The 13,413-nt window shown below is 40.2% G+C and overlaps 1 protein-coding gene across 1 annotated transcript in view; it reads right to left on the bottom strand.

The window, feature by feature from the left end:
- The window catches only part of Lhfpl6 (LHFPL tetraspan subfamily member 6), a 228,832-nt gene extending 216,358 nt beyond the window's left edge, over positions 1 to 12,474 (bottom strand). Inside the window, exons 1-2 of the mRNA XM_076872532.1 lie at positions 12,159 to 12,474; positions 10,118 to 10,670 (exon numbers count right to left, since the gene is read on the bottom strand). Coding sequence (XP_076728647.1) covers positions 10,118 to 10,502 — 385 coding nt within the window. The 5' untranslated portion in view covers positions 10,503 to 10,670; positions 12,159 to 12,474. The remainder of the gene's footprint in view (positions 1 to 10,117; positions 10,671 to 12,158) is intronic.
- Between the last annotated feature and the right edge of the window lie 939 nt (positions 12,475 to 13,413).

The raw sequence follows: 13,413 nt of genomic DNA, 5'->3' as shown, positions 1-13,413 counted from the left end.
TCACACTGATGTTAAAATGCTATGGTCCTATGTGGACCCAGTGCTTGCTATCTGTGTCTAGTTTCACCCAGCATTACCCACTGTGATCTGCCATCCACACAGAAGGTATATTAGTGGAGTACTGAGAAGACAATATGAGTCATCTCACCACAACGTTGGGGCATGTGTTTTTTTGGTTTTTTGAGGTGTTTTGTTTTGTTTGGTTTGGTTTGGTGTTTTTGTTGTTGTTGTTTGTTTGGGGGGGGTACCTAGGATTGAACTCAGGGGCACTTGACCATTAAGCCACAACACCAGTCCTATTTTGTATTTTATATAGAGACAGGATCTCACTGAGTTATTTATCATCTTACTGTTACTGAGGCTGGCTGTGAACTGGCGGTCCTCCTGCCTCAGCCTCCTGAGCCTCTGGGATTCCAGGCATGCACCATTGCACTGGGAAAGGCATGTGTTTTAATACAATTACCAGAGCTTAGAGGCACAGCTGCACAGACAACTAAAAAAGCCATGCTCACACAGTTTCACCAAGGAGACTCAGATGAGGATTCCATTTAATCACAGAATCAAAATATTTTAGAGCTTAAAGGCACATTACTTCTTTTTTTCTTCAAAGACTCAATGTGACAAATATATGGGAACTACAAATTACACTGGGATGACAGAAGAACACTTTGTGCTTTGTGACCTTTGATGCAATTGGCTTTTACATGACATGAATGTTAACTCATAGAGAAAAATCAAGAGGTAACTAGTTTCTTTATTTTCTTTGCTTTAATACAGAGCTATAACATGACATCAGCTATGACAGTCATCTATTGGGTTTCCAGACTATATGATTCATTTATAATATGCAAGTGACTGCAGTTTTCAATTATGAACATGTTAATAAATGACCACCCTGTGGTCAATCTGTGGCCATTCCCTGACCTCAAATCAGATCTTCTTATAACCACTTGGCTTTGAGGACTTGATGTTCTTCTTCCCCAAGCTCCAGGGAGCCTCCAGCATATGAGCCCCAGCTCAGCTAGCATCTCTGCACTGGAGCCTTCACAGAGAGAATGGCGCTTCTCCCCTGAACGTACGCAGCATTCATTCATATTTCACTGGGCTCTAGGAACTCCTAGACTAAACTTTAATGATTTTTGTCTACACACACACACACAGCTCAAGGAAGACATAATCCTCTACTTGGCTGAGATATGAATTTGAAATTTGTGTTGTATTTCAGCCAGGGTCTGCCCAGGGAAGCAGAAACCACCCAAGGTATTTCAACACAGAGAATTTAACATAAGAAATTAACATAAGAAAGACAGCATTACTAGTAACTAAAGGAACCAGCCGTCCAATTAATGTAGGATCATGTCAGTGATTTCTGATGGAACTTGGGATGATGGGTAGAGTTTCTAGGAGGAGAGACACCTCCTGCCTACCATTATTGCCCAAGGAAGAGCTGAAGTGGGAGGAATAACTTGCCCTCTCCCTGCCTCTCACCTCCAAAGTGCCCCCCTCAGGCTAAATTTGCTCAGATGCTGATGTCATGGGGAATGTAGTCCTTTGAGTTACACAACCAAGTAAGGGAAAAACAGAATGGAAAAGGAAAGGGACACACCACATAAGGTTGCTGAGTGAGTCATCTGATCTCCATCTGCAATGAAACATGCAAGTGTATCTGATGCATTAGGAGTCCTTCAGACTGTAATCATACTTCACATGTTGGTTTCCTCCGTAAGACTATAAGCTTTGCAGTAGTATAAACCATATCCCAAGTTTTATCTCAACAACATCCCTATTTTTATTACGTTATTTGACATAATGTGCTTGTTTGTTTATGGTGCTGGGGATTGAACCCAGGGCCTTGGGCATGCAAGGCAAGCACTTTAACAACTGAGCTATATCCACAGCCCTATAATAGGCTCTTAATAAGCAAATGCTCATAAGCCCATTCCAATCTTCTGGAATCACAACATATTTAACTGAACATTTCCCAGTGTTTATTCTGCCAACCATTAACTCAGAGATAGCAAGCAATGCATATTACAGGTAAATGGAACCTTGACATTCCCAAGTAAGTTTGTGAAACACAATGTTAAAATTAAGATGATGTATTTGTTGCAAAATTGTTCTGAACTATTAAAATATGCTTGGAGATGGAACCATGGTATCATGCAGCATCATTTAAACATATATAGAATACTTTTTTCAAAGAACTAACATTATACAGGGACGTCAGTTAAAGGGATATTGTTTAAAGTGTCATCACATTAACAGCATTATTTTATTTCACATCTGAAATATTCCTGTGAGGTATAGAAGAAAAGTTCCTGTGAGGTATAGAAGAATACAGTTCCCCCCTATAGATACAAGTGTCACTGAAAAGTAATTTAAACTAAATAATGCATCAAACATTAATTTAACATATCAGGTGTCATTTACTAGTCTCATCGCTATAGATCTAGAAAAAAAAATATGCTACAGTTCCTTAGAGTCCTACTAAAAGATAAGACAAGAAAAACTAGAGACCCATAAAATGGAATTTCATTTTTAAATTCAACAACATTTTTACACATGCTTTGGTATATTAAAATACCAGATGTTGTCTACTTATTAAAAATATGAGACATATGGAGGGTAAATATTTACTACAGAGATAAGCAGGTCAGTTGTGGAGAACTACTGAATTCTGAGAGCAAATTACTAGCTGGAATGAGCTCTATCATATAAACAAAAGAAAAGCTGACAAATTCCCCAATAATAAGTCAGCAACATCAATGGCTAGACCTGAGCTATGCTGTGTCCAACCACACTATCCTCGAAAAATAACTATTCAAAACCCATAAGCCCTCAAGAAATCCCTGAGCTCCTTCATTATGATCTAGCTAGAACTTTAAAAGTTCTATTTGTTTCTATCATAATAATTCATTGATCAACATTGGCAATATAGGACATTACTCTTGATTTTTAAAGAGCAATACAAAGTCTTTGGCTTGGTTATGGAAGAGATGTGTCCTCTGGAATTAATATTATCTGTACCTTAACAAAGGATTATTACCAAGCTTTTTAAAATACAGTATGTTTGTTTGTTTGGGCTTTCTCCCCTAATGACCACTCTATTACACATTACAGTATTCACATTAACTATAATATTCTTTTTGAAAAGTGGCAAAAATTCATTATATCACATTGTAACAGAGGCAAAAACTGAGGGAACAACAATAACAAAATACCACTTATGTTCAGAGTCTTATTATCTTCGTATCCACAGCAGTCAAAACTTCTATATTCCAAATATAACATAAGGAAGGATTAATTAATACTTTAGTGTGATGGTGACAGTATTCATAGCTATTCATTAATAACTAAAGGGATAATTTTGGGGGTCACTCTTTGAACTTCCCCTAGCTAAGAATTTCTCAAATCTCCTTGTCCTTACATCATTTTTCTTTTTCCTATTAATTACATATTGGTACACCCAGGATTAATGTTCCTCGGAACACACTTGAGGATGACACTTTAAAAGAGCAACAAGATCAGTTTTAATGACATAAGAAATAAAAGGTTTGAACTCATGCTTTTATTCTTCTTTATTTTAACCAACACCCACAGTAAAACACCCCTGCCAAGTTGGAGAGTTCAAATACTGTTGGTGTACAATGACAACTTTGTGTGGAGTGCAAATGTTATGCATCTTGTGATACTATATAGAATAGAGTAAAGATCTCTTGAGTGCTTTTTGAGTTCTTTCTATGGTAGTGGTTATGGATTTGCATTCATCAGCTGATTTCCTTGACAACAACATTTTTTTTAAAGACAACTAACCAATATGCAGTCTATGGGTTAACAAGGCTAATTATCCATACTAACCCTGGCCTCAGTAATCTTTATCTCTGACTATGGCTGGGTTAGCTGGTGGTAACAAAGGAAAGTAAGTGGAAAAAAATCAAATAACTCTCTTCAGAAGACTGTACCCTGCAAAAATAAATGGAGAGAGGCTGAGGTAGTGGCTCAGTGGTAGAGTGCTTGCCTAGCACATGTGAGGCACTGGGTTTGATCCTCAGCACCACATAAAAAATAAATAAATAAACAAAGGTATTGTGTTCATCTATGACTAAAAAAAATATTTTAAAAAATAAGTAGAGAATTGAACCATGTCAAAAAAGAAAAAGAAAATTTAAAGAATTCTAGTGGGGAGGAGGGTTGCAGGGTTGTTAATATGACAGGTCCAAGAGCAATGGATAATTTTATATTCCACCATTTTTAAGAACTGTTATCATTATTATTACTTAAGAGATTCAATGGTAGGAAATAAAATCCATTAACTTAAAATAGAAAAAAAAAAAACCTGCGTACATTTGGAAGAAAAGAAATGAAGGATCTGAGAACACTCTAATTGAACATGAACCAACACCATGAGATTGTCTCGGGGTGAAGGATGTAAAAATATAGCACCTGGGATGGTGGTGGGAGCCTGTCATCTACAGCTTGAGTCACAAATCAAAATACAGTAATCCAGTCTTCCTCTAAGCATGGAAAATGTCTGGTTCTTCTGCTTCATGAGTGCATAGAGATGGGTGAAAATCACTTAAAGTCAGCAAGATACTCTAAAGGAGAAACTAATCACAGTATTGAGACGTTTGTTTCTACAGCCATTCTGATGTTCTCCAGCTCAAATCCCATCACCATGAAAATAATTATTACAGATGTAACAAGTCTGATGATTCATTCAAAGCTTATTGGTTTTGTAAGTCTATACCATAATACTAACATAACGTGAGGTTTAAAGGGGATGACATAGATTTGTTTCTCAAAATGTGGTCTTTCAACCATCTGGCTCTAGAGCACCGGTGGAATTTATTCCAAGTGCTCCACCTGGGCCTCACTCACCCAGACCTGCCCAACACACTCTGTGGGGCAGGACCTTGTATTCTCCACTGGGAATAAAGCTTTCTAGTGATTTTTTCCAGGTCCACTAGAAAACTAAAGCAATATTGTAGGGAACCAGAATATGGAGAATTAGAAGATTCGTAGGAAGACATCAAAAACTTCCTAGGTTAAAACTTAGAAAACAAGTTCCTCTAGAAAAAAAATAAGTAAAAATAATAATAAAACTGCTGTCAATGATTATCTGAAAATGTCATTTTAAAACATTATTGCACAGGCTGGGAATGTCACTCAGTGGCAGAGTACTCACCTAGAATACACAAGACCTTGGGTTTGATTTCCCAGCACTAGGGAAAATAAAGTATTAGGTATGAAAATATAAAGTTTGGCATTCTAGATTTTATCAATTATCAATTGGCCACCATCCCTGCCTCTATGAAATCCAGACTTGGAGTAGATGAACTCTGTTGGTTCGCTGCTGGTGTTTGTCCACAATGTAGCTTCCTTCCACTCTTTCCTTGTGGCAAAGCCTGCCTCTCAGGGTTACATTGTTTATGCTCCATCTGAAGCTTCTTTCTGTGTATGATTAGTATGCACAGTTGTGATAAAAGATGTCGTCTATGGTTCTAGAAAGTCCTACCACTGAGCAAGAGAAAATCATCTTCTCCCCTACAGATGCTTAGGACCAGGAAACATGTTCACTAGCCAGAGCTGAATTGTCATCCAGATGGCAGGAATCAGCTCAGAACAGCTGATTCCTAAGCCACACTCCTGGTTTAATCATCCTGCTTTTCCTAAATGGACATGGCTACATCGAGTTGGCCAGGGGTCATCAAGGCCCATCCCTATGGTCTGTTGTATGGATTTCTTATTTTTCAATTGATAATTCCTTACTGAAAAACCACTGCATGCAAACTACAGAGAATGTTATAGGGTCTTATTTTTAATTTCCATCGATAAAATCTTGTTTCTGGTATAAGAGAATGATAGATAAAGGAAATAAGGAAATTTAGTATTTAATTTATTATACACACACACACACACACACACACACACTCACACACACACACACACACACACTCACACACACACTCTCACACACACACACTCACACACACACACACCTTTGGCTTAGAACTTAACGATCACTCACCTGGACCTCATATCATAGCTTAGAGCAAACTGACTAAAAACACAAATAGTAATCTATATGACCTAACCTAGAGAAGAGCAAAAAAAAGCTTTGCCTCCTCCCCAACATCCTAAAAATCCCAGAATATCTTAAAATTAGAAGAACTGCTTTCAGTTGAGACACCATCACTAGAAAGCCCATGATGCCCATTAATATGCCAACACTTATTATTTATCTTATTATTCAGCTGTCACTTGACAGAGAGCCTGGATATAAAGGAAAGCATAACCTGCATATCAGATGACAGATCAGGCTTAAAGTACAGCAAAGGAAGGAGAGTTTGGAGTAATCTCCCCAAAGAATGAAAGACAGGCCCAGGTGGAGTCCTCCAGCGAGGGCACCCTGGAAAGGCCTGGTGCTTTCAGCACACAGAGAAAAGGATGCTCCAAGAGACACTCTGTCTTCATTAGTGTCACGAACAGCACTCAACTATCAATTAGTTGAGGAGAGGCTCTCCCCTGGCTTCTTAGAACAGAGGAGTGTCTAAACTGGAAAGACACTATGCTGCTGGCTAGTGTCCCACCCCCTTCTTATACATGTAGGTGACACACATCCAAACTAAACAGTCAAAATTTGGGGATTTCTTTGATTTTTTTCCCCTCATTTCAGCCTCAGCAGTCTCTTAAGATGAAATCTACAAATTCAGACACTGACATTCACAAGCACAAGTTCACAGAAATTACAGATTTATTATATCTTCACAATATTCCTGCTGTCTCCTTTAGAGGTAAATAAAACATTTTACTACTGCATCAGAGAGTTTGCCATCAATTTTCTAAAGTTCTGTTGGAGTCCTTAATGAGCACAACAGTATTTGAAGGCGCATACTTTTATGTTGAACAAAAATGACTTTAACACCTCTATGTTCTCAGAGGAACCTTGCCATATCACATACATGTTAACATTTTCATCATACACTATATTTTCCAAAGTCTTTCTATATGCCTTTTTTAAAAAAAAAAAAATCAATTGAAAGTAGAACTCAACTCTTACTACTTTTAAAAAATTATAATGTAAACGTGTCTTATAGTATGAGACGGAGATGGCAGAAATTAAGTTTGTGTCCAAGTGACCACAGGAAATTGCACTCATCTTTGATTCCTTCAGTTTTCCTAGGACAGGTGGCAAACATCCATAGACAACCAGCCCATTTCATGTTGCTCTATCAATTGACAAGTGAAATTTTTACCTCTAGCCATCCATAGCAAGAAGATTCAAAATTAAGGTTGACATTTTGTCCTTTAACTTGTTCCAAAGTACTGCAGGGGTTTTACTGCCTGATGTTACACCATATGTGCAGACTCCAGATACAGCAGGCGGGGTTAAGCAGGATGCCTCTGTATTTTGCCATTCTCCTGCTTCCTGTTGTTTTTGGAGCAACCATCACTTTAGCTAAACATAACCCTTCTGGGCGAATCATTTTTAGTAAGAGAATCTGCCTCACAGCAGAGTTCCCTGTATGTTGATTACATTTCTAAAACACGCAGTCTATAAGATTCACAGAACTGACTGGTTTGGAATTTTTGCAGAGATCTTTATAAAACTTACCCATTTTATAAAAAAAAAAAAAAAGTAACAAAATAAATTACTTACCACATAAGATTTACTGAATAGAAACTCAAACAATTACGAAATGAACAATTAGAGAAATTCTTTTTGGAGTGTTTTGTTCTGTCATCTGGTTTCTTATTACCTGAGAGTGATTAATAACAGATTTTCAAAACCTGTTATGTATTTCAAGCTATTTTTTTTAATTCTAAAGTTACCATTATCTTTGGTAATTGGTATATTTACTCACTGGTACTCTCAAGAAGTTAGAGTCAGAAAAACCCTCTAGGAAGTGAAGCCAAGGGAGGGGACATAGGAGTAGGAATGATAGTAGAATGAATTGGACATTATGACCCTATGTACGTATATGATTACATGACAACCAAATGAATGAGAAGTTAGACTCCACTTATGTATGATGTGTTCAAATGCATTCTACTGTCATGTATAACCAATTAGAACAAAAAAAAAGAAAAAAGAAAATAAAACCCCTCTTAGGTTTTACATCCAGAATTACCGTTTGCTGATATAAGAAATACATATATACACTTGAGAAATAAAATATTATCAACTGCTAATAACAGATCATAACTTTAGTTTATGGTGAGTAACTCTTACCAAATCAGGGTACACCAAAAGCATAGACAAAGAAAAAAACCTGGTTTCTTTTAAGATACATATAACTTTCCCAATTGTCTGTCCCTTGGGTATTCTGTAAAGTAGAACATTTAGCTCTATATAATTCAAAAAAAATCTATACATAGCTCAGAGAGGGAAGCATAAATCTCATGGGTGTCAGATTTACTTCCTGTTGCCTTCCTTCATTATATGTTTAAAGATAATCAATAAAAACTGATTTCTCTTTGTAAGCATTTTCCTATTCTGCCAGAAATAATAGCAGTCTCTGCCCTAAAATGAAGAAAAAATGGAAAGTAATATTTACCATAAGAGGAGAAAATGAAACTGCCTAAGCATTTTTCCAGAGCCAAGTGAAACAAACAGCAAACTCAGTTTATTCTTAAAGAAAAATTTTTAAAATGCTTCTGGCATTAGTTCTATTCTAAAAACCTGTGCTATGAACAAGTTTTGAACACTGAGTTTTTATTTCAATGATAACCTCTATATGTTTCCTAATAGTTTTATTATATTTCTGTACAGACACACATCACAGGCAAGATTTTTATTAGTGTTGAATACTGAAGCAGTAAGGACTGAATTTTTAGGTCCCCCAACTTTCCTCTAGGCAGACTAAGATGCAAAACCACAGGAACAACAACAACAAAAAGTTAATTCAGAAGAAGGAAATGAAGAACTTCAAACATGTCTAATTCTCATTCCAAAGCACAAATATTTTTGCCACTTGCATTTTAAACACCCTTGAAATGTTACTTGAACATTTTCTACTAAATAATCTGAAACAATCCATTTGGGGTTCTCAAGTATGTACTGGCTATCTCAGAACTATGCATTATTAATGCTTCTTTTTCTTCTTCCGTTTTCTTCCTAAAAGAATACAGGAGAACATCAAATGGGAACATAACAGACTTCTACTTTGTCATGAGGTTACAAATACATTTTATAAGTTTTCCAGGTTTCCCATTTCCCTTCAGTCTGCACTATCTATGAAGGTTGTCATATTTCACCAGGGTGGATTGTAAATCAGACAAGTTCAGCCAGTCAGGTTGAAGAATGGAGGTGAAAACCACAGTGGAAAATATATAAAGTGCAATTAGAACCATATGACCAGAGATACTGAAGCAATACTTTCTGGAGGAAAGCCAAGTAAAAATCAAACCTTTTCGGTGTGAGTGAAACTATCCAGTCCATTTGGGACAAGCACACCTCATTTGTTAAATACAGTATTCTTCTGTTTTTTCGCATAGCAAAAGCATCCAGGAACATTTAAGTCCTAACATGGTAATTAGGCCTATGGCTATCTTGGTAGTATAATTAAGATTATAGTTGTTAATATAAAACTGTTCTCTAGTTTAAAATAGTAACATTTATTTAGAAATATGGTTTATGTCTGGGCAAGGGTCGATTTGAGACCCATCAAAGAGTCTTGGAGGCTTATGAGGACAATGTTGAATCAAAAACCGTTTGTGCTTTTCTAGGAAAGCTTTACTTCTAAAGACCTGAAGTTTCCAGTATGACAAAGATAATCCAATTGCCTATTGTTGAACATAAAAAAGCAAGAAGCTGTAAAGTCCATACTCCCCAACTACAACACAATGTAGACGATACTATCTCCCATGAGATGGTAGTTAGCAGGCCCATAGTGTATATATATATGTCTAGGCATATAAAGAAATTAAGAGCCCTTGAAGTTGTGAGTCAATTCCAGTAAAAAATCTTTGATTTTGACAATCTATCACCAAAACCATACCATATCTACTTCTCCTGTGAATTCCAACACAGTATCTCAATAGACAAATGAAACATATCATTTTCAACATGGCTTTGGGATTCTGGTAAACAATTCGAGTTTAGCAGGTCACTTACCCCCCAGAAACTGAATTCCTCCAGCCACTCTTCCCACGGTCCTGGAGATGAGCTCCGACACACAGCAACCCATGAGAGCGGTGAGCGCCACCAGGAGGAGCAGGCCACAACCCAGGCCCGTCACTATAGTACAGATCCTCCATTCTGCGCTGGGAATGCCCTGGAAGGAGGCATAGCGCCCGCATTCCTCCACCATCACCATCATCTGCCGACTCTCATCATGCACAGGATACGAGCACCTCCGGAAAGTACCGAAGGACACAGGCTTGCCCAGCTGTGATCCCCAGAGCCAGTAAGGCATAAAGAAGCCCACACAGGAGGTGGCAGCACAAAGAAAAGAGAGCAGAGCCCAGATCACCCCAGTACAAGTCAGGCTGGATGCCATCTTTCACCAAATAGGGCAATGAGGGCCTGAAGTCAACGTTCTGGAACTGCAGGAATGAGTCAAGGTGTGAAACCACCAGAATCCACAGGAGAGTGTCTATGAACAAAACAGATCTTCCAATCTCACTGGGCATCAACTTCCCATCCTCTGTAGTAAGGATGATGGTCCCTGGAAAACAGCAATAGGAAATATAAAAAGTTAAATACTTTCAGAGAATTGATAATGCCTATCCAGCTGGCCTACAGTTGAAGGAATATCCAAACTTGACTCAACACTTCAAAAGTGGGAAGAACTAATTCCCTCTATAAACTGCTCTATAACTCAAGCTTTGTCAAACTACCTGAAAGCGTTTTCACATCTTCATCTCGTGTAAATGCTCCCAAATGAACTCTGACAGCTATTTACTTAAAGAAATGCATTCTATTTACCACAGCAGTGAATTCATTTCATATACTCACATTAAAAGTAATGTAGCATTTTTACTGGCACTAAACATAATTCAGGGTATTAAAATAAAATGAACTACACTGTGGTTTGTTTATTTGGCTTGCAAGTTCATGCTCACAGTTTGTAGCAACTTTTCCATGTCCGTTTAAGGGTGTATTATTTCTGCATGAACCCAATCAAAATAATTAGGATAATAATTTTACAATCGAAGGATACCATAAATTTAACCAGCATTATGACTATCTAAGCACAGACATTGGACACAATTATTATCGGACACTTCCAGTACTCAATCAGTAGCATTTGAGAATTCCTTCAGTCCTAATAACTATCTTCTAGTATAAAAGAAAACCTGCGTGTGTCTTATTTTCACATCTGCTATTCTGATTCATTGGTTCCAATAATTTCACGGGAACCACTCCTGTGACAGAACACTTGTCTAATATGAAAGGTAATCCACATTTTTCAGCACTCACCATTAAACCTCAGTCATTCAAATGGTTCCACGTGCATTTTCTTCCACTCCTGACATTCAAAACGAGTTTCTCAACCATTCCCACACTTTTCATAAAGAAATGAATCCAGAAGCACAAAGCCCTCCGCCTTCCTAACTCTATAGTTTTGGAGGTCCATAACAAATTCCTAGCCCCCACTTGTCTCTTCCCCACACAATGCCCCATCTCCAATGCTGTATATCATTCAAAGGGAACTCAGGGTTCTTTTATTTATTCATTCATTCATTCATTTAATTTTGTTAATCTTGCCAACTATGATCAGCGGCTGAAGTTCTTTCTGAGCCCAGCCCAGAGGTTGGTTCCGAAGACCAGCAGGGAGTGGTGTGGGGCGCGAGGGCCCTCTTCTCCATATGGGATGAGAAGCTCTGGTCCAGACAAGCCCAGATTCAGCCCCCTGCAATTGCCTCACCTCCACCCCACCCATTAAGACACACAAGGATCCCTCAATTCCAAAAGAGGGAAAGAGGCATTTTCCAACCGGCTCTGGGAGAAAACAGGAGATAAGGATGGGAAGGCAGCACCCCCCGGAGGCCAATGCCAACAGCAGACGCGGCAGTCAGGCAGAGCCGGCAGAACAGCCGAGCTCGCCAAGTCTGGAGCCCGGGACCAGCCCAACTCCAGCGTCCGGGTCAGAGGGGGCCCGAGGGAAAGAAGCTGAACCCACGCCCGTGGGGCAGCCGAGTGCTTTACTTACATGGCTGAAGCACAGCGGCCACCTTCTCTCCCGGGTCCCGGGCGCAACACACAACTTGCTGTCCTTCCCGGACCGGAACATCCAAGGCACAGAAGAACGTCCTTCTCTTTTTTTGCCGCTGTCCTTAACAGCCGCAGAGACCCGGGGCCGACTTGGGAGAGCTGGGGCCGGCAGGAGCTGAGGGTCTCAGGAAAGACCGGCAGCGGAACGCAATGGAGACCCCACTCCGGAGTCTCCGGGGCGGCTCGGGCGGAGCGCTGCGGCCGCGCGCGGGGCGCCGGGGATCGCACGCAGATGAACAGCTCTCCGTTTGGCAGGCGAGGCACGCACCGCCTCCTCCCCTCGGCTGCCCGGCCCTCCTCTTTCTCCTGTCCCCTCCCCTCGCGCCCCGCGGGACCCAGCGCAGACAGATCGAGGACGCGGCGCGGCCGCCGGCGACGTTCCAGGCGCGCACGGCGGGGAGGGGGCGCGCCCGGCTGCCCACGCGGGTGCAAGCCCACCCCTGGGGAGCAGCCTTCCCCGCTCTGCCAGCCCGGAATCCCTCTTCCCCGCCCCCTCTCTTCGCGTCTTCTTCAAAGGGCAGAGTGGGAGAGGCTGACGGACTGGGAAGTAGGGGAGAAAGTTACTGGGCTTCTCGGGTGCTCCCGAGTGGCCACGAAAACGGGACACGGTCCTTGTTTGGCTTTCGGAGTATTTAGGTTTAAGTTCCAATCTTCCTACCGTCTTTAGGAGACATGGATGAGCCAGAGGGCCTTAAAGAGCGGAGAAAGTGAGCTTTCTGAGCTTTGGGAAGGTTCTTGAGCAGTGGTCACTTTGGAAGGCGGTGAACAAGGCGGGTGTGGACGTGGGAGTGAGAAGATGGCTCAAAGCATAAGACTCAAGGATTCCGTGGGGACAGCCGCCTTTCCAGACAATCCAGGGAGAAGTCAGGAGGCGACTTCTAACGGGTCTTTCCCAAGAAATACAGCCTTTGGGAACGTTTTTTTCAAGGAATCCCTCTTCTCCCTCTGGCTCATCCTCCTCATCCTCTGCTTCTTCCTCCTCCCCTTTCTACCCCCTCCCTCCTTCCTGCCTTCACTGTTCTCTGTCCCTTCCTTCCTGTTGGCGCCTCATTCCCTTCTCCATCCTTCTAATAAATCTTGCAATAATCTTGCAATCTATACTACTTTTCTGGAAAACATCTATTTTCGATTTCCCCTCTGGACTTTTTTTTTTTTTTTTTTTTTTTACTCGTCATTAGCACTAACCCTTTGGA

The sequence above is a fragment of the Callospermophilus lateralis genome, chromosome 12 (assembly GCF_048772815.1).
Source record: "Callospermophilus lateralis isolate mCalLat2 chromosome 12, mCalLat2.hap1, whole genome shotgun sequence".
NCBI classification, from domain to species: Eukaryota; Metazoa; Chordata; class Mammalia; order Rodentia; family Sciuridae; genus Callospermophilus; species Callospermophilus lateralis.
Note: the sequence above shows the minus strand (reverse complement) of the source record. Positions and strands in the feature narration are given on the sequence as shown.